At 29.8% G+C, this 23,580-nt stretch overlaps 1 protein-coding gene across 2 annotated transcripts in view; it reads right to left on the bottom strand.

The window, feature by feature from the left end:
- Nucleotides 1-2,251: 2,251 nt before the first annotated feature.
- Nucleotides 2,252-23,580, bottom strand: part of LOC142323226 (uncharacterized) — a 91,268-nt gene continuing 69,939 nt past the window's right edge. For both annotated transcript variants that reach the window (XM_075362586.1, XM_075362587.1), the window contains 2 exons: nucleotides 20,782-20,982; nucleotides 2,252-9,209 (listed from right to left, as the gene is read on the bottom strand). In XM_075362586.1, the coding sequence (XP_075218701.1) occupies nucleotides 9,129-9,209; nucleotides 20,782-20,982 (282 nt within the window). In that variant the 3' untranslated portion in view covers nucleotides 2,252-9,128. The remainder of the gene's footprint in view (nucleotides 9,210-20,781; nucleotides 20,983-23,580) is intronic.

Raw genomic sequence — 23,580 nt, 5'->3', positions numbered from 1 at the left:
ACTGTTGGAAAAATACAATTTCATGTCACAGTTGTTCCTATCTACAGCATAGGGAGATATGGCGTTGACAGCACTCAATGATTAATATCAGTAGTGTAAAAGGAAAAACATGTGTGCGCTGGTTAATAGGATCCATTTTTTCATTTAACAATTAATAGTGACTATAAAAAGTATGTATTCTAGTGAGTAAGACTTGTTCTTAATTTTTCTAGCAGGAAATATCTTAGAAAATGTATTTGTCACATAAGGTACAGTTTCATTTATCAAGTATATGAATAAATTAACTATTTTTTTATGGCCTTCTGAAAACCCACAGGCATATATGAAAAGACTGAGGTGTATATAGTAAACAGTATGTATCAGAATGATCAGTTGCAAATAATAGTTCACAGAAATAATAAATTACTTTACTGAACATTTTATTTTGTACCCAATAGGTAAGCTTAATGAAAAATGGTGCCATGACACCATTTTTAGAAAGCAAAATGTACACATAAAACAAGTGTGCTTGAGCAGTAGTTGTCAAGGAACAACTATAGTACAGGGATTAAGGATGAAACTATCATTGTTCACCACAGTTATACGCCCCTCCAAAAATATAACAATCCATTTTATCACTGAACCACACATTGGTTCTAAACAATCACAAAATACTACAATTATTTTTACAGACTTTTGAGTCATATCTTAAATTTCAGTTCAGCAAATAGATAGAATGAGCAAGAGCTCAAAGATAGAGTTTCACAAGCACAAATATGGCATGTTGTAACATCATGGAATGTATACCTACCACCATCCTCATGTATATTCGAGTTCAGTTTTACCAGTTTTTCAAACAAAACTTTAAATTTCAAAATAAAATCCTGAAAAAATGTAGTATAATTATATAATTTAATAAAAATATTTCTTCTAAACATAAAATGTACATAATTAAATGTTGGAAACTTATGCAAGTAGTAAATTTTGAACGGTTGAATAGGTAAAATTACCCACTATGCAAGATAATATGTTACTGTATACATACACAAACTATTAATCAACTATTATTATTCTTCCTACATATGAATATATTGAGATTTTTTCTTCACAATGCTTTTGCAGTATTTTATTGAAAAAGATTTTAATAAATTAATACGCATATTCACTTGATGAATGTGCACATACTGTACAAGGATTTCTGAAAAAAATTCTCAAATATAAGCAAGCAAATTTTCTACTATTATGAATTATTTCAATACAAAATTTATTAATACTGCGCATACTGACAAAAAATTAACTTCTTTAGCAGAACGAACAGTAAATGTAGTTACCAAATTACCAAATACACTAGAGTAAAAAAAATAATCTGGAAAATAATTATTTTATGAGAAAAAACTGACAAAGATTTTTAACATAAATTAACTTGAAGCTACTTTTCTATTTAGTCACCATGTACATGTAAGCACTTGTTATTATCTGATAACTTTTTTCACAGATCAACTATATGGGTAACTAAGACTGGCTGAACAGGAAGAGATACCCGCAGGTTACCTGTGTAATGATGTGCAAACGGTACTACTTTCTATAAAACCCCTCGTAATTTGAAGCAACATGAGTTAACCACTCCAGATATGGGCTTAATATTTTCATCGTCAGATCAGGTTTTAATTACATAACAAAAAATAAATACAAAATCAGCTCAAAGGATGCACATACTACTTGTGTCAGTGTATATGTAATGCATTACTTTAATTTCTACACTGCAGTAATTTTAATACTTGTTTTAAGAAAAATATTGTGATTGTACTATCTAATACAAACGAACTTCATTGTACATTATGATGAAAAAAGATCTCATTCCATATTCGTAAGACTGAACAGTCTGAAGTCAAGAGGTTAGGATTTACCAGGAATCTATGAACTTAAATAACATCAACACATACTAAAATATACAGTAAAACATACTGAAACAGAAATCCAAGAAATAAGCTAATATTTTATGCCAATTCTTTATTTAACATGAAACAAGTAACCGATTATTTTACACATTTATTTCCATTAACCAATTTTTAAAATTTCACTTCAATGAGTAACACAGAATTTCTTAAAAATACTGTTGTTTAATTCTTTTATGTAATGGAAAAAATTATGTCACATGAAATGCTACATAAGGCCTCTATTAAGAAACAAGAAATCTCAAACAGATCGTAAAACTGTCAGTCAGAAACCAACCTTTAAATCGGTCTCAGAAAAAAGGATAAAACAAAATAAGTAATAAGTTGCAAACATTAACATTTAATTTTAATTTACACAGGCAAATTTGCAGTCAGTACAGATACCAAAAACATAAATTACATGTAATTCTTCTGATAACCATAAGCTATACTGAAAAGATAAAAATAACCAGCAGGTATCAGTGAAGCAACTATTTAAACTTAAAACTTATGTAAACCCCTTATACTTAAAAAAAAATCATTTACACTGAACTGACTGAACTTCATTGTTCAACACAACCTTTTGTGTTAATTTTATACTTATAAAAGAAGCCTTTAATTATATAATAAACACAATAATAAAAAATTAAGCCTGAATTTAACCACTTTTTAAAATAACAATATACAAAAAATGAATAGATACAAGGTTCTACTGTTAAGATTTTTTTATATTTGAGCAAAACTGATTATTTTTCCAATAATCAGTCTAAAATATTATGCTTAAATGTGGCAGAAATGTCAAAAAACATAGAAATAAAATTTCATCTAATATATTTTCATGAATGAACTAACATAAAAAATATATTTAAAAAAAACTTCAAAACATCAGAAAATTCTATATATCAAAACTAAAATATATTGCTAATCTATCTTGATTAACAAAAATAAAATAAAACAAATTTTAAAAATGCTCTATCATATGAAAAAAAATGCTAATAATAAATTAAAGCATATAACTACATCAAGTTTCACATAATAATCTTTTAAAACTTTTTATTCAAATTTTAAATCAATTTTTTATGCAGGTTATGATAAAGATTATAAACCCAAGCAGTTAGTGTAATCAAGGAATCCTTCATTAAAAAGGCATTTATACACTTAAATTTAAAACACAACTAATATATTATACAGCAATAAAAACTTAAATATATTTTAATTAAGTATAAATTTCAGTCTAACATTTTAATTTATTTTTAATTTGCTATTATTTAACTGGAAGAGAACTAGCAGACTTAAAAAAAATTAATTAATTAAAATTTGAACAATGAAGACCGTAGACTGATTATCAGATCTTTTATTGTAATTTTACAAGATTAAGTGACACCATCACAAAGCAATAAGCTTGATGGTAATATGCAATACCATCAACCACAAAAAAAATGTCCAGTTATAAAAGACATAATTAAATGTAAAGTTTATCAATAAAATTTACAAGAAACTTATAAATTTAATCGAATCAAATTCAATTTTATTTGTAATTATGTTATTTAATGTTTGTTAATCATACTTAAATTTCCCAATACAGACAGCTGAAATACATTAGATATGTTATTGCATATGTATTTAATTTCTAAAATGCATGCAGACTGTTATTTTACATAGGAACATTCATCATACCCACCCAATATATTTCCTTCTTTTTTTTTACAAAAAAATAAACGTATAGGAAGAGGTATACATCAGATATGTTGTAATATATGTATAGTAAAATTTTCATAGGCCAAAATCACATCGATTGCATATAAAATAATTTATAAACATGTTAATTTATAATGCATAATAAAAATATATAAAGTAACATCTTGTTTCCTAAAAAAATTTAAATTTTAAACCATGTTTATAAAAACATACAGTATTTTAAAAAAAAACTTCACTGACATTTAAAATTGATAAAACTATTTATTTAAAATAAAATCTTATCAGAAGAGATAATATGTATTTGTAGTTTTTTAACAGATGTAAGTCCAACTATTTCAAAATTGATCCATCATATAATTATTAAAATAAATTAATCATGTTTAAAATAATTCAGCAGAAATAAGTAAAATACATACAATTTTATATATCTTTTCATGCAAAACAATTTGTACTTTTTTCTTAGTAAGTTTTGTGGAAAAACTGATAATGCATTGTGCAATTGCTTTCTCTCATCAATAATGGTTATATGACAAATATACAGTATTCTGAATACATATATATGTTTGACAAAATATATATACATACATATAATTTGTTGTCTGCTGTGTATTAGAAGCTTCAGAGTCAAAGACTACCCAAAACTACACATGCCATATGATCAGTATAATGGACAGTAATGTTTGTTTTAAAATATCTACACTTCATATTTGCTATATAGGTATTTTGAAGGCATGGAACTAACTACTACACAACAGTCATGTGTTCAGTCTTCTTCTACAGTGTATTTATGTTTTATTCAATACTTAATATTATGTTAAGATTGTTTTTTTTTTTATTATGCAAATTAACTTAGTATATATATATATATATATATATCATAAAGTACATCAGTAGTTTATATTTAAATTTAGATTATTTTAGCAACAGGAAACTAAAGAAGAATGCTGCCAATAGAATCGGATAAAATATACTTCATAAGAAATTGAAGAAAGTCAGCACTATAAACAAAGCATTGAGCTACCAGCCCTCTAAGATTAAAATCAATCTTGCTTAAAGCAAATGAGAAGTTCATTCATATATTTTATTCATGTACCTAAAGACAGTATTGTATGAAATTTAATGATTTTTTTTTTTGAGGGGGAGAAAACCTAAAAATGCATGATTTCACACAACTGCAGCTGCTACTTAAGATACCTGAAACTTTATACTACTTTGCAGTTTTGAAAGTATAATATACTAAATGTTTAAAAACCTGAAAAAAAAAATAAATATTCATTTCTTAAACATATAAGCAATAAATACACAGCAAATAGAAGAAAAACTTTTCGGTTTATTAGTTCCAGGAATAAGTATAAAGTCATTGTAATGCTAATTTATTGATACTGTTATTTATTTTAAGAAAACACTATAACAGAAGACAACTTCAAAAAATTTAACAAAAACCAAAAGTGATGGTCGAAAATGACTACATTATAAGACGTTCAATATTTGTAATTTTAACAAATTTCTGACAGAAAATTCACAAGCAAATTCAAATTATGAACACACAAGAATAGAATGATTCTTTTCTAGACTTTTGTTAATATTAACACAATTATAATTTATTTTTAGTTCATATTATAGAGTAATACATCATTTTATGAAACATCTTTTAAAATCAACTAAAGAATGACTTACATTTATGAACATCTAATACAATAAAATTGCACTTCATCACTGCATTTTAGGATGTAAACGCTTTTCATTTTACTCATGCATGCAATATATTTTTATTCTTTAACTCACCTTTTCATTATGGGGAACTGTAAAAGTAAGTAAATAGTCGTCGTAGAAATGTTAAATGTGGTAGATGATTCAACAAAAATTAAGATAAACAACCCCAAAATAGTAAATCATTTCTTTCACTATATCGATTCTTCTTATCAGGAGGATTTTGGATAACACTGAAATGGAGGTTCTATTCAATCGCAAGATTTCCTTTAAGAAACTGAAAAAAGTGGAATGTTGTCAAACAACTTGGATTCAGAATACAGACAGAAATAAACTCAGGACTAGAGTACTGAAAGATAGACAAAAAACTGTTACCTAGCATTTAACATATGACCATATATTATGCACATTAAGTCAATTTTCACCAAAACTTAAATAATAAATATTTCCCATACAAAACTATTTGTAGTTTTGTAGTATAAAATGTAAAATTAATATTGTTCAGTAAAATAATCAATATTTTACACAGTAACATAAATTTAAAAAAAATTAATACTCTTATAATTTTTATGCTTAATATCAGATTCATAAATTAAATAAATATCACTTTAATTCAAAGTTATTAAAGTTCCATAAAAATTTAATTGAGCACAGTAAAAATTTAAAACCACAGTAGAGCTTGCAGAACCTCGTACATAACAAAAAAATGATACATTATGCCGCTATATTCCACAAAAAATATACAAAGAATCCTTTGTATAAATTTTCTTTATACAAAATGTTAAATTAATAAGAAAAAACAGTAAAATAAAATAGCTACAATAAAAGAACTTATTTCCTCATAAAATAATAAATAATTGATAAAATTTTATGTAATTCAACGTGATACTGTTTCTTAGTATATATATGTATATTACTAAACAAAATTTTAAGAAGTTAAAACTTAACTGGTAATAAAAACAGAAAAATTTGCACCACCACATACTTGAAACAACTCGCACATTCAAAAGAGAATTATAGCCACCCACCCACCCACTCACACACACACACAAACGCCAGTCTATTAAAAATAATATATTATTTTTAACATTTTTTGTCAGTTTATTCAGATGATTTATAATTTGCTAAACTGATATTCTATATATCTTATAAATTTCAACTTGTAATACATAAATCCCATTACTATTATTTATATTATTATTTTTTATAACCACTAGAATGATAATTAAAAAATATTATTTAAATTTCTAATAACTTACCTTTAATATTATGTAATTTATCATTATTCTACATTCACTAAAATTCTGTACAGAAAGTAAAGTGAAAATTCAGATGCACCTAAAGTAAATAAAAATATTTCTATATTACACTATTATGCAATGTTCACCGCAAAAAATAAATAAATATACCTCGCAAATATACTCATTAAAATTAGGGCATCAACTGAAGGTAAAATTAACAACTTTTGTTCTATTGTCAAATATAAAAATAATAACTCTTTCCGTGCAACATAAACATTGTAGTAAAATATTCAACAAATAATATGAGTACAGTCAGTTCTGTAATTATGTAAATCCAGTCTGGAGAAACATTTGTGGCAGATAAAGAAATTATTTCTCCATTTGTATTAAAATGCATACAGAGAAATAATTTTATTACTTATAATCTTAATACAAGTTATGTGTAAATAGAAATTAGGATAAAATTATATTTGAAAGTATTACAACACAAGAACAGTTAAGAATTAACATAAATTATCTGACAATGATTATATGATCATATTAATATTAGTTAATCTTTTTGCTTAATGTGATTTCAAGAAATTAATCCTTGACAGACTGTTCTTTAAAAAGACTGTAGTTTAAAAAAAAAGACTGACATATCTAGCAGTTGAAAACTTAGTCATGATGATTTTGAGATCACAATAGGAAATTACGAGTAGTAATAAGAAAACAGTTCGCCTCACTCATATTTTAATATTCGTAGTAGGAAAAATAACTTTATACGAAAACTGACAGTAACCATTTTTTTTTTTTTTAGAAAAAAAAGATCAGTATAGTTAAATTTACTAAATATACCTTTTTCATTCATATCAATTAAACGAATTAAGAGTTCTACAAAGTATCAATCCCTATTAACTTTAATACAACTAGTCTCAGTAGCATTGCTGAAGCAGGCTATGAATTTAAATGACTAATTTTCAGTAAACAGTAAATAAGTAAAAAGTATAACTACTGTTAGTAAATAACACTACAATTATGAGTACTATGTTTCAGCGTTACTACTGAAACTAGACATAAATAATATTCACAGTATTGAACTACAATTAATAACAAAATTTCTGAATAGCAATTTGTAAAAAGCAGAACCCTTTAAGAAAAAACACACCGTTCAACTTCTTAAAAATCAGAACTCATTAAGAAAAAACATACCTGAACTTTAAATTAGAAATTGTTTAAGAATATCAAATAAAACAAAAAATGTAAGCAGGCAGCCACCTTTTAGAAAAACAAAAAAAAAAATTATTATACATCTAATAAATAAATATTTAAAAGTTGCTATGATTAAAATTTAACTATTAGTAATTTTTACACTGTTAATGAAGAGCTAATCAATCAATCGTGTTATTGACGACAAATATTTATCGCAAAATATTCAGAAACGCAGTCAAGAAAAAATAATAACCGAATAAAAATAAGATTTGATTCTAATAGAAAGAAATCACAATTGAGACCAATCTTTATCATTAACACACCATACCTTTTATGGTATAAGGATGGTAAACCACCTTACAATTTTATTTTGATACAATTGTAATACATCAGGGAATAGCACCCAGAAATCTAAATGAACATAGACAGGATAAAACATTATCAGTATAAGCCAGGCTTAATAAAATGGTTTCCTTAGATCACAGAGTTTCTGAAAATACTACTAGGTGCAGGTTCCCCTAGATAGCACAAGCACACTGTTCACATTTAGTGACTAATGACCATTCATCTATATGAAAATGAAAGAAAAAACCAATTTTTAAAATAAGAACTACAACACTAAAAAAAAAAAACAAAGTGAAAAATAAAGAAACATATTAAAAGACAATTTATAACACTGAAACAACAAACTTTAAGTCAAATAAAGGTATTCTATTTTTTATAAACTGAAAATAAATTAATTTATACATAAACAAATTATAAATAAACAAAATTATATTATGCTCACAGTACTAATTTATTACTTTTGACAATGAATAAGTTAATAAAATTAAAAAAAAAAAAAATTGATGAGTGCCATATATAATTTATGGTTAATACACTCGAGTTATATTTCTAATGCAAATTTTTATCTATATCATGCTACAAATACAAAATTTAGCATTTAAAAATTTACTGCACTATATTATTTCCATTATCCATAAAAAATAGTTAAATGTCAAGATGTACATTTTATATTACATAATTTATTAATATAGAGTAACACGACTCTGTTATTTATTGTTCATTACTGTATGGAAATTTTATTGAGCTACATTTAATTATATAATCGATTAGAAGAACAACAAGATGTTTATTTAAGTTTTTTTTTTTTTATGTAAATAAATAAAGATAAACTACAATTTGTAACTGAGAATTTTGAATTGTGATCACTACACAATATTAAGAATGTCAATATAATTTTGATGAAAATCTTCTTGTACCACTGCACTTCATATTGAAACTTGTAGATCACCACATATAATTTTGAAAATTTGTTTCAAATGGTGATGAACAACCGATTGGTATATCAGTTGTTGACTAGAAGAATGGATGTCTAGCCTAAGGATGGGAAGTCATGCTCATCATCAACTTTAGGAGCACTCTGTCGAGAACCACGTGGATCTCGATCACGCATCTAAAAAATAAAATTGTTAAAATTTAATTATTGATCACACATAATTAGTATTTGCTAATTACATATTCCACATTATAAATATAAGAAATATATGGTCAGCAAATTTTTTAAAATCCATCCTAACAGAAGAATAAATTAAATATACAGTAGACCCCGATAATTCGTCACCTTTGGGACCAAGAGGGTGATGAATTAATGAAAATGACGAATTACCAAATATGTAACAAAAGTCGGTTTACATCAAAATTAACGCTGTACTGGTCTAAGAGTTATCACCCCCCCTCCAGTTATAAAAAGACTTCAAACAGATGAAATTTAACTACAGTATTCTATTGAACATTTAGTATTTTATTATACAGCAAGATGTAGTATACTTACATAAGTAAACCATTCACTAACACAATTTTTTTTATAAAACTGACGTATATGCTGCTCTGTATCGTACTTAAGACTAACACATAGTAACTAGGCCTATGTTTCATTATTTAAGCATTTCTATTCATAAAACTTATAACCTAAAAAGGTAATGTATTTAAATTTATGTTTACATATTTACGCTTCATTTTATTTTTCAAAGAAATCTGTAATCTTACTTTGCACTTTAATGTTCCTTTCTTTTTTAATGCACATTGTTGAACTTGTCATATAGCAATTAATCTTGCCACCTGTGCTTCTTTTTGAACAGAATACCATTCGATGCATTTCATCAGCATCACCCTTACTCTTCTTTGCAGTTCATTTGTCACTGAAATATCATCGAATTCTTCATCTTTGGCACCTTCCTTTAAATTTTCTTTATTTTTAATATGATTAACAATTTCTTCATCATTTAATATTTCAAAGCTTAAATCTGTGTCATCTAATTTTACCCATTCTTTTATCTCATGTGTAATATCACTTAAACCAGGAATGCTGTTACAAATTTCTTTCAGTTTCAAATTTGTCTGTATTTTTTCTTCAGTTTCTGGTTCTATTGGCTGGTCAGGCCTCAGTTTAATCCACCTCAACTTCAATGTCTTTTCCGGGATGTCTTGCCAAGCTTCAGCAATATTATACATTGCATCCTTTATGGTGTACTGTTTCCAAAAATCTACCTGTAATCCATTTTAACAGAAAATTAAACTTTGTATTAATCTTTTAAAACGTCGCTTCATACTTACTATGACCCCTTGGTCCACGGGCTGGAATAAACAGCTTGCGTTTGCTGGAAGAAATGCAGTAATTATATTGGCATCTAGTGCTTCCAGTTTGTCAAATGGGTGGCAAGGAGTGTTATCCATCACAAGTAATGCATCTTCTGGTAAATTATTTTCTCTAACATGTCACTGGACTTTAGGCAAAAAACAGTCATAAAACCACTGGCTAAAAATTTCTTGTGTCATCCAAGCACTCTGTTGAAAAAAATATTTCACTGGTAATAAGTCACGATTTATATGTTTAAAAACTCTCTGGTTTTTTGATTTGCCAATAACACCTAGAGGAAGTCGATGACAACCGCTTACGTTAGAACATACAAGAATAGAGATGCATTCTTTCCTTACTTTGTATTCAGCCGCAGAGCTCTCGGAAGAAGATGCTAAGGTTTTCTTAGGAAACACCTTCCAGGACAATCCCATTTCATCATAGTTATACACCTGCGCACGACTTAAATTAAGCCTCTTAATTTTTTAACTAAATTTACCACATTAGTCAGATACAACCTGACTGTTAGCGCTTAATTTTTCACCCTCAATTGTAAGCTGATGAATTCTGTACCTTGCTTTAAATCTATTTAGCCAACCTTGGCTGGCTTTAAGATCTGGCTCACCATTTAATCATTTTGTCTCAATAACTAATGATCCCCTTAAAGGTAGGTCTTGATTTTGACGCTCTGCAAACCAAATGTACACTCCCTCGTCAAGTTTCGCATTTTCTGCTGTTTTCATTCTCTTCCTGGTTGTTACATCACAGTCAGTAACTTCCATTTTACTCATAAATTCTTTTATTTTAATATCATTTACTGACATACAAGGGTTTCTGAACTCCTGTGATAGTTTAACGGCACTTTCACCCTTATGCAGGCATTGAAGAATCTCAAACATTTTTGTCAATTCTAAACTTTTGTAACTTCGACGATTGCTAGAGATTTTTCTCTGCAAGTACAGTATACAGTAATAGGTACGACACTAGTAAGAACACTGACTCACACAATGCAAAGTTCACTACTGTAATGAATTTCAGGAACGGAAAGAAAATGACTAATACAATATTCTTTTTAAAGTACTATAATGTGTAAGAAATATGTAAACACTGTTAGATAATAGCGCCCAAATAAAAATGCTTATATGAATAAAAGATATACAAAATAATTCTATCAGTTTTTTTCTCACATGATTACTGTAATTTATATATAATGTACAGCAGGCTCACATAAAAACATCAGCCGCAATAAGTGAATTTTTATGTTGTAGGCCTAAACAGAAAATAGAGTATTTTTAATAGTAATTAAAAATTTAATTTCTTTTGTGCATCAGTATTGTACCTCTAAAATAAAGATCACCAATTTGCCAGAGGGGTGATGAATTATTGAATGAGACAAATTAATGGGGTCCTACTGTATTTAATCTGAAGTCATCCTCCTGGGTTCTTTTTTCTCAGGAGTGCTTTTACACACATTACAACTTCCTCAGACAACCTTTTGTATACATGAAATTTAAAATATTAAAAATTCAGATAAACCTCCACTAAACTGTATATCCTACGATGAATGGCTACAAGAATATTCAGTTAAGTTTCTCTCAATTTTTTTTTATTTTTTATGTATAGAAATTGAAGAAACAGAATATAGGGGGGCTAGAGGGTGTAGGGAAAGTAAAAGTGGGTGAAATGATGACAAAGGCAAAAATTATGACTCAAGATAACGGGGAAAATGAACCAGCAGAGGAAATATGGTCAAGGATAAAATCATCTGAAGGAAGCTGCAGAGGAAGGAATCTGTTTCCATAAAGGCACCTGAGCAAAGAAATGATACAAAGAATGGAATAAAAATGAAAATATAAAAATAAAGGAGTACAACAGAGAATCCATTAAAGATTGAATAAAAAATAAAAGAGACACACATAAAGCTAGGGAAAAGTGGCTAAGAAGAATGTATATTTAGAAAAGAAAAGGACGTATAACATGAATAAGAAGATAAAAACCTCCACATGAGATAGAAGAAATACCTACTTATAAAGTGAGAGAAATGAAAAAGAAAGTTGGTAAAAGTGTTTATAAAGAAGATGGGATAAAGAAACGATGGGAAGAGTATATAGAGGACCTGCAGTTGGGAGAAGGAAATGTGAAACATGGGAAACTGAGGTGGAAAAAAATTATGGAAGAGGAAAAAGACCCACCAATTTTGAGATCTGAAATTATACAAGCTGTTAAAGATGTGAAGAATAGGAATAGATGAACTTTTTAAATTTTTAGAAAATGAAGGAGTAGATAAATATTTTTTATGTGCTATAGTTCATGATACTGGAATATGCCCAGAAGATTTTGTTAAAATAATAATGATACCGATACCTAAAAAGACTGGAATCAAAAACTGTGAAGAACACAGAATTATCAGACTTAATACCACATGCTGAAAAATAATGTTGAGAGTTATGAATAGAAGGTCGACTACAAAAATGGAAGAGAATGCTGAGGAAGAACAGCTTGGATTCAGAAAAGGGGTATTCCATTTTAATTCAACAAATTTTCAAAACTTCATCAATATTTTTGATTTTGATATTTGGTATATAACTGCCCACCTTGTAGTGGCCAAAAAATATTTTTTTTTTATATTTAAAAAAGATTTTTTCTTTAGTAATAGACTATTTTCTAACTTGCTAACAGGTAAAAACAGCCATTTTTGTCTCTTTTATCATGAGCTGTAACATTCTTATTTTGCATCATACAAAGGTCAAAAAGGGCTTTTTGGAAAGAGTAAAAATAGAACTTCATCTTAGTGCACTCAAAATACATTTTGTTACAAAATCAAATCTTGTAATGTTTACTGAGGTTAGTTAATTTACAAATTTTTGTTTTGTCAAATTCTGAGCACAAAATAAATAATGAAGGGCTTAAGGTAACAGGCCTGTTTTTTTACCTTTTAACTCTTAGGTACTAATAGTACTTATAAAAATAAATTGGACTGCTACCGTCCTTCATTAAAAAAAAAAAAAAAAATGGCCACCAAATTGTAAGATTTTGAAAATGTTTCGTTTTTGGAGTCCAAAAACCACATGTAGGATAGGTGGAAAGAATCTGAAATTTTTACAGCAGTAAGTACTTTTTATGTACTTTAAAACCATATAAAATTTATTTTGTTACTAAAAGGGGTTGATGAGAAATGAAGCCACTAAAACTGCTAGACACAAATCCTTATAACCATGAAAAATGTATCCAAAAAATTCACAGCATGTATTTTTTCAGATATTAATGTAAGCCTACTATACAAAATACAGGGTTATCATAAAAGAATGGTGCAGTTTCAGCAATTCATAGGAAGATTGTAGGGAAATTTCTAGATGTTATATTGGTATCCCTGAAAGCCTCCAACCCAAAAGTTTGTTTATCAGCAGTTGTAACCACAACGTCAGTTCTTGTATTGTTGTTGCGGTGAGTTTAATGAGTTACTATGTTCTCGGATAAAGACAAAGCAAAGTGTGTTTTATTGATGGCTGAATTAAAATCCGTAATTTTAATTCAACGTGTGTTTTGACGTGAATTCGGAAGAGATCTGCCACACAAAAATAACATAACACGTTGATTCAAACAATTAGAAGAAACTGGATCGGTTAAGAAACAGAAATCAACCGGCAGACCAAGTGTACCAGACGTAACGGTTGAACTAATTAGACAATCGGCAATTAGAAGTCCTGGGAAGTCCATCCCCCGTCGAAGCGTCAAATTAGGTATTCCAAAATCAACAGTTCACAAAGTTTTACATAAAAAACTGAAATTACACGCTTATAAAATCAGATACTGCAGGAATTGAAACCCGATGATGGTGTAAAACGTTACAATTTCGCTGTTGAAATGTTGGACAGAATAAGTGAAAACAAATCATTTTTAATGATATAATTTTTACAGACGAAGTTACATTCCATGTGAATGGATGTGTTAACAGACACAATTCATGAATATGGGGTTCTGAAAACCCACACGCAATTATTGAGAAACAACGCGATTCGCATAAGTTAATGTTTGGTGTGGTGTGGTGTGATGAAAAATCGTATAATAGGGCCTTTCTTCTTTGCTGAAAAAACAATTAATGGAGTTGTGTATCTTGACATGTTAACCAATTATTGCTTTCCTCAGCTGGATGAACTCAAAAACATTCATCGACTTCATTTCCAACAAGATGGTGCTCCCCCGCACATCAATGCATTGGTCACGGATGCTTTGAACTAAAAATTTGGAGATCGATGGATAGGCCAGCAAGGACCCATACTTTGGCCTCCAAGGAGTCCAGACCTGACACCTTGCGATTTTTCTTGTGGGGGTACATCAAAAATGTTGTTTATATACAAAAAAATTCACGACCTAAACCACCTAAAAAACTGGATTAATGAAGCAATGACAACCATTAACAAAGAAATGTTAAACTAATGTTTGGAGAGAAGTTGAGTATCATTTGGGCATTTGTCGAGCGACTAAGGGTGCACATATTGAAATTTATTAATTATGTAAAAAAATGTTTGAGACAAATCTTAAAAATAAAAAACATAAACTGTAAGTAATTCTGTTTTAATTTAAACCATGTTCAAAACCACACCATTCTTTTATGATAACCCTGTATTTTGATATGTCTATAATAAGATAGCTTATATTCTAGATAGTTTGTTACTTAAAGTATGACTCATATACACAAACTCATTTTTAAACACGTACGTGAATAGACATGCTTGGACATGAATGTTTGTAAAATCCTGAATGTAAACATTGTAGAAGGCTACTGTTTAGATTTCAATGTGATATGTTGTATTGTTACTAGTGTTAATGCTGTGATTAGGTAATGTACACTTGGCGTATGCCAAACGAACCATGGTGACGATTAGGGACAGGCAGGCAGCCTTCTTGTCTAGGACAGCTGGGCTCGCTAGCACGCAAGAGCTGGCGAGTCGGACTGCGTCTGATGACAAGATGGACCCTGAAGGTATGAGAGGGCGTGGGGGGAGGGAAAGGGCACGTGTAACGTGTATCTGGACCCAGATAGGCTAGGGATGGGGTGGGTAGCTTCCCTGTGGAGACATCGGGACCATCCACAAGCGGAGGTTCGGGTGTCTCAAGGACACGCGGGAGACCCCGATGGCCAGAAACGTGGCTGAGCTAGGGTGGAGCAATCTGCTTCCACGTCACACCGGGTGTAGCTTGAGGTAATGCCGAAAGGTGATGCCAGTTACCCCCGGGGTGGTTAATAAGATGAAAAAAAAAAAGGTAATGTACATTTGTTTATAAAGTAATCTCTGATTAGCAGTAAACTTCTCTTTTATGTGATATATTTTATTTTTTATTTTATTAATTAGACATTTTTATTTTAGCTGTAGAGGAACTGGAATAAGACAAAGTGAGGTGCAATTGGTAGTTTTACAATTTATACTAACTAAATATTTAGATAAATATTTTCATATTAATGGGAAAAGTTGCTCTGACACATTTAGCTGTCACACTAAACTGGTTAAGAAATCTCTTTGAGAAATATCTTTGACATTTTCAACAAGCAATCAAAATTTAAAATTAATTCCAGGGACAGAACTATGTACAAAATGCTTAAACAAAATACAAAAACCACAAGATGACACAGAAAGCGAACCAGAATGTCAAGATATATTTGAGCCTTAATGTGTTATAGTCGAGTTAGTGAATAAAACTTGTTCAGCACTTGGCATTTTCTTCGTTAAGATTCAAAAATTATCCAGCAGCGCATAGGAACCAATTTTAAATATAAAGTTACAAAAAGAGCCAAGTCTGTAACCAGTAAATTAAAAGATTCCTTTGATTTAAATACTTCTACAGAAGAAACCAGTTTAGTCCACAAAATTATCCTGATTTAGGTAGGGAATATGAAACCCACCAGGTTGGTCTAGTGGTTAACGCGTCTTCCCAAATCAGCTGATTTGGAAGTCGAGAGTTACAGCGTTCAAGTCCTAGTAAAGCCAAATATTTTTACATGGATTTGAATACTAGATCGTGGATACCGGTGTTCTTTGGTGGTTGAGTTTCAATTAACCACACATCTCAGGAATGGTCGAACTGAGAATGTACAAGACTAACACTTCATTTACACTCATACATATCATCCTCATTCATCCTCTGAAGAATTATCTAAACTGTAGTTACCGGAGGCTAAACAGGAAAAAGAAAGAAAGGTAGGGAATATGAAGAATTAATCATTAAAATAAAGGATAAAATGAAAAGTTATCAACCCAAGAAAAAATTAATATTTTAAGTTTATTGCCAAGCAGCTGGAGCATTTAAAAAATTAAAAATGAGTACTGTTAGTCAGTATTTAGCCCATCAATCCAAACAATTAGTTAAAAAAAGTGGAATTTTGCCACAAATCGGCAAAAAGAAACCTAGCCACGTAATTGATGAAAATGTTATTAAATGTATCCAAGATTTTTACCATAATGATAAGCACAACTGAATGATACCAGGCAACGATTGTGTCTCTGTAAGACAAGCTGACTGGAAGAAAATTAACACTTAAAAAACATTATGTAACTTAAAAGAATTATACGCAGCCTTCAAAGGAAAAAATAATTTAAAAAATTGTTTTAAAACAGGTTTTTCAAAATTTCCTGATTTAAAACCTAAATTTTGTGTTCTGGCTGGTGGGTCAGGTACTAACTCACTCTCTCTCTGTCTGTGTGTGTGTGTGTGTGTGTGTGTGTGTCACCCACCAAAATGTAAAACTCATGTTATCTGCTCTAAAAATGAAATTTGATTATAAAATTCTCCTTTCAATCATGGTATGTGATATAGAATATGAAATGTGCATGGTATCACAGCGTGAAAAATGTCTAGGCACTAATGAAGATCTCAGATTACTGCAAGAGGGCTGGAATGACTCTGATTCTGAAATTATCTTCAAACAGTAGGTTTCTGTTGACCATTGTGAAAACTACTCAAATTCTTCCATTTCAAGAGTACTTGGATAAACTTACTGAAAATTTAAATAATCTAAAAAGGTATCATTTTGTTGCAAAGAAACAAGCTAATTTCCTTAACATTAAAAAGGAAAACTTGTTGGGAGGGTGAATGTATTGTAGTAAGAGACTTCTCTCAAAATTGTCCTTTTGTGATACAGGATGTAGTTGTCATATCATAGGTCAAAATCTTATGCCACAGTACATCCATTTCTCATATATTTTTAAAAAGATGGAAAATTAGAAAGCTAAAGCTACTGTATGATTAGTGAGTACCTGAAGCACAATACCACACCGTTCTTCTGCTTCCAAAAGCAAATTATAAATAAAGTAAGAACACTGTTACCACAAGTTAAACAATTTTTTTATTTTTCTGATGGCTCCTCAGGCCAGTATAAAAAACAAACAAGATTTCATAAATTTGTGCTGCCATCGAGATTTTGAAATCGCAGCTGAATGGAATTTTTTAGCTTCATACGACGGAAAAGGACCATGTGATGGTATTGGTAGAACTGTAAAAAGGACTGTGACTAAGGTAAGCCTTCAAAGGAGTCAATTGTTATACCTTCTGAAATGTATAATTATTGCAAAAGTTAAAATATAACATTTATTTTCTGCTCTAATAAAGATGTTCAAGAAACTGAAGAATACCTCAGTTCTCGTTATCAGGTAATCACAACAGTCCCAGAAACAAGAACCTTTCACAGTTTTGTTCCGTCAAGTCAGAAATGTTTTCTGAAAGTCCAGGCGACCTCTGAATCAGAAACATTTATGTTAGTATCGGTACGCAAGGACATTAGTGTTTATGATTGCTTTATAGGTTTACCAAAGCCAAAATGTAAAAATTATGTCTGCTGCATATACAATAGCAAGTGGTGGTTAGGCAAAGTCAAAATACATGAAAATGAAGAGGAATATCAAAATCTTATAATTTTTAAAATCTTATGATTTGGTGGCCATTTTTTTTAATAAAGGACACTCAGTAACAATTCAATTTTATTTTTATAAGTACTACTAGTACCTAAGAGTTAAAAGGTAAAAAATCAGACCTGTTACCCTAAACCCTTCATTATTTATTTTGGGCCCAAAATTTGAAAAAAAAGTAAAAACAATTTGTAAATGTAACTTCAGTAAAATTACAAGATTTGGTTATGTAAAAAAATGAATTTTGGGTACACTAAGATGAAGTTCCATCTTTACTCTTTCCAAAATGCCCTTTTTGATCTTCTGTACGATATAAAATAAGAATGCTACAGCTCATGGAAAAATGGAAGAAAATGGCTGTTTTTACCTGTTGGCAAGTTAGAAAATAGTCTATACTCAAGAGAAAAGTTTTTTAAAAATATTTTTTGACCACTACAAGGTGGGTAGTTATATACCAAATATCATCAAAATCAAAAATAGTGATGCACTGATCATTTGTTGAATTAAAATGGAATACCCCAAAAGGATAAGGAATAAAAGAAGCTGTAGGATTGATCAGAATGATTGGAGAGAGATGTTTTGAAAGAGGGAGGATTGAGCTTGTGTTTTATAGATATAGAAAAGGCATTTGACAGAGTACAACAGGAAAAGTTATAAGAGCTTCTCAAAAAAAAGAGAGCTGATTGGAAGGATAGGAACTGGAACTGATCAGAGAATTGCATATGAAACAAAAGCAGTTGTGAAAATAAGTGAGAATCTCACAAATTGATTAAAAGTAGGCAGAGAAGTGAGGCAAGACTGCTGTTTATCACCAATACTGTTCATCCTTTATGTTGAGGAAATGTTGAAAGAAATATTGGAAGACTAAAAAGGAGTCAGCATAGGAAGAAATATAAATTGTGTCATATTTGCTGATGAACTGTTGATTGTAGCTAAAGACACTCAGACATTCCAGAGAATGAAAAGCATTGGAAGTAGGGATGAAGGAATATGGGATGATATGGATGTTGTTACATCAGAAGGAAAAATTGAACAAGTAAAAAGATGCAGATATCTCAGGACAGTACTAACTGAAGACTTGAGAAGTAAAGAAAAAAATTAAGGGAATAATAAATACAGTTCTTGAAGGCTCCATTGAAGGTGAAAAAAGAAGAGGAAGAGGCTGAAGTAAATAAATGACATAAAGGGAAGGTTATCACACGATGAAAAAGAAAGCATGGGACAAAACAGATGGACACAGTGGTAGTGCCAGGGACTTGTCAACAGGCAGAACACCATATGATGATAATGATGTACACAAAACATTTTCTGAGGAAGTAGTAGTAAGTTATAAAAGCACTTGGCTATAAAGTGAAAAAATCTAGTAAAATTCAAGTATTTTCACTTGCACACCAGCAAAAAATATTATTTAACTGTCGGTCATTTATACTCACTAACCAACTCCTTTCTGACCAACCAACACTAACTCACAGGCTCATTGGCTTACTTTGATAAATTCAGCTCGTTAAGGAATTTCCAGGGAAGGCCAGAGTTACTTTCATGAGCACAACTCATGTGCTCTTGGTCTTTTACTAATCTGATATTTGTCCCTTGTTACACTTTTATATGGAATAATACTGTATAGTAATTGCTGCTGATGAGATCCTGCAAGATTGCAGAACATGTCAGAAAGCTTTACTATGATCCAAAAAATGGCAACGTGAAACAAAAGGCAACACGCAATAATTCCATTCTATGTTTTAAAAATTTGTTCAACTTCATGTTACTGTTTGTTCTACAGTATTACCCACTGATTCCAATGACAAAACTAAAGTACTATCAAAATCACTATTGTAAAAATGGTAACTCTAAAGTATAATTTTTACTGCAATATGGCTGCTTCTAATAGAACACAAATGAAAAATAATTAATTCTAAGTATGGCTATGGAATTAAATTTACTACCACTATAGTCTTTATAAATAATTAGGTCTGTTTTGGTGAGCAATTTGTTACATTTTTTGTGTTCTGCAAACACTTGGAAACAGAAACTGACTGTACTATCAAACACCAAAATTAAAATAACATTATGACAATTAAATTCAAATTATTAAGTCTTTAATAATTTGATATTTCCATAAGTTTGATATGAACCCTGCATGTATGCTAAGTATTACAGAAAATTGTATTCACGGAGTGAACAATAAACATAAACTTCTTGCAACTGTGAAATGAGACACGGCCCTTTTTCAGTGTACTATTGTTTTATTCTTTGTTATTTATTTTTATAATACCAAATTCTTTTACTAGCACATACTTCAAAGAGCTTAGTTTTTATACTGTAAAAAAAAAAAAACTTTTTATAACTACCTAAAGAAAAGCAATAAATAAAATATAAATTTCTATTTTTGACAAGGTGTAACTTTTTTTTTACATATAATTAATCAAATTTTTAGAACGATCAGTCAACAATAACAATTTATTTTTATGAACAACTCAAAAAATACTGACTCCTGATCCTTGGCCTCTGTCTGTCATTCCTGAAGACATATTTCCAGTCCTCACTGATCCTCCTCTTGGCCCACCACGTCCTATACCTCGTCCACCTCTTCCACGACCTCCAGCACGAACATTATCTGCAAAATTGATTTCGATACCAAGCACACGTTTTTGACGGCCAACACGTTGTGGATAATCTGAACTGTCATATTCCTGAAATAAGTTAAAGTAATAAATATACAATCTAATATATTAACAGTATAGAAACAATAAATCACTCTCTTGCACAAACAGAAAAGCCCACAAGTAAAAAGAGGTGCTTTCACTAACTTATAAGCACATGTATTTTTAGTAGCACACTTCTTACCTCAGTTGAGTCATTCTTATAATCCATTTAAATTGGATGTAGAAGAAAATATTTCAAATGTTTTAGCAAGAAATCTATTGTTCTAGTTAATGAAAGGCAAACTACATTCATTCAAAACTTAGTCACTATAAAATAAGAAAATTGGTAATTCAATTTTTAAAAATTACTTTTAAGCCTGGTGAATAAGTCTGTTAAAATCAGTGGTTTTGAAAACCACTACAACAAGCACACAAAATACTCTCCTGGGAGCATATACATAATATATATTAACCATTAAGCTTCACTCTAAAAACATTTGTATTCAAAATGAACAATTGTACACAAACATTCGTATTGGTGGGCATTCTAAATAACATTTAATTTTTTTTTCAAGTTTGTGGAGCAGATTGATCTAGTACTGAATTTTGTAACTGATGCTTGTTAGTTTTATTTAATATCACATTTTATTTTAGATGTACCAATCTTTTCAATAAAGTGTAATACACATGATACTGATTTTTCAACTAAATTCGCTGAGCACTAATGACTTGTTAATGTGTCATACTGAACTTTGCAAAGAGATAGATGAAATGTCAAATGTGTCTGATATCTTATATTGTTTTTATTTGAGCACAGGCAGCTGACTTGGGTTAATTTATGTTGAGCCATCACTCAGAAAGGTTGTTTCAATGCTAATGTATGTTCGAAAAAATGTTCACTTTGAAGAATTTATTATTTTCTTAATACAAATTTTGCTTCAAACACAAAAAACTGCTACATAAATTACAATATAATGGGAAGAAAAACTGTGGAAGAAATAATTAACCATGACATGTGAGTTGTTAATGAGTCATAGAGGTTTATTTATGAACATACAGCTTAGGCTTAGTGAATACAAGGTCTGTTCAAAAAATAACTGAACATTTTTAATTACGCACAAACAGATATATTTAGTGATGTGCGGTTGGCAGCATTTTGTTCCGCATAACAACCTCTATAACATGTTCTTGGATTGTTGATATCTTGTTCAGTTTTCCGGTAATTGATATTTCAGTGCAACTTGTTTAAGTGTTAGTAGCAATTTTTGTAATGTGCGATTTTCAGGAGCAACGATACAATGTAAAATTTTGAATCAAGCTTACAGAGATGATGCTCTGGGTTATACACAATGTTACAAATGATTCTCACTATTTAAAAGTGGTAGTCACTCAATTGAAGATGACCCTTGACCAGAAGGCCTTTGATTTCAACTGACGACACCCGCGTTTAGAAAATCAATGATCTGGTGTGAAAAAATCACAGATTGATGTCAAAAACTTGCAGAAGAGGTTAGCAGCTCAATTGGATAATGGCACTTTGACTGAAAAATTGAACAAGCATCAAGTTTGTTCCTCATTTGATGACCGAGCAGCAGAAAGAACATCGAGTGGATGTTTGTCAGCAACTTCTTGAACAAGCCAATGATGATGAAACATTCGGGTCATTCTGTGTCAAATCAACAAGGTGGATAGCCATTCACAACCCAACCGACTGGGATTTTCATGAAATTTGGTATAGTTACAAGAAAACACTGAATTTCAGACCACCATCATTAACAGTTTTGTTTTTAGAGCTCTTCAAAGTTGCTGGAAAATGGCAAATTTTGACTTGCAGCAATAGTGTTAGGTCGGCATAATTTTGTTATTTATAATGGTAGAAAGAAAAACTTGAATTTATTTTAAAACCTACTTGATGCTCTTTCATATGACATACATACAAGCCTATACTTACATAAATCTTTATTTCAAGGTCACTGCCTTTGACTTTTGACCTTGAATTTCAGAAAAACAGGTGTAATTTTTTTATGAAAAATATATTTTATTCATCATTACATTATAAAATAACTGTGCAAATTTGAAAGGGACTGCATAGGGATGAAGATGAAAAAAATAAAATGTATATCAATGTTTTAATAAAAAAAATCTTTTTTGTGGGGTTTTGAGGTGGTAAATACTTAAATTTTTGTTGGCTGAACTTGCAAAATCAAATAAAATGTCTTGCAAAAAGAAGCTGATATGTTGCTCATTTTTTTATCTACCAATAAAGAAATAGTATATCTCAACTCAATCAAATGAACAAAAATGATGCAATGCGATGTCTCAGGGTAATTAATACAAACTGAAAGACAAAATGTATTGAAGCTTACTATATTATCAGTTTAGTCATAGTCTTTGTCCAGTATTTTAGTATAAACAATATTAAACTGACCTAAAATATCAGATTTATTTAAATAATTTATCTGTAGAACAACATTATGTAAGAAAGCGTGAGCACTGCATAAATATGCCTGCCCTAAAGTCAAGACATTCAGTGTTCGTTTATTGATTGCTAAGTGCTGGTGTAGTTACTTATAGTTTTTTTATAGTTAGGTATCTTTTGAAGTATGACAACTTTTTACAATAATAAATGTTGTAATACATTTCAAG

The sequence above is a fragment of the Lycorma delicatula genome, chromosome 4 (assembly GCF_047948215.1).
Source record: "Lycorma delicatula isolate Av1 chromosome 4, ASM4794821v1, whole genome shotgun sequence".
Lineage (NCBI taxonomy): Eukaryota > Metazoa > Arthropoda > Insecta > Hemiptera > Fulgoridae > Lycorma > Lycorma delicatula.
Note: the sequence above shows the minus strand (reverse complement) of the source record. Positions and strands in the feature narration are given on the sequence as shown.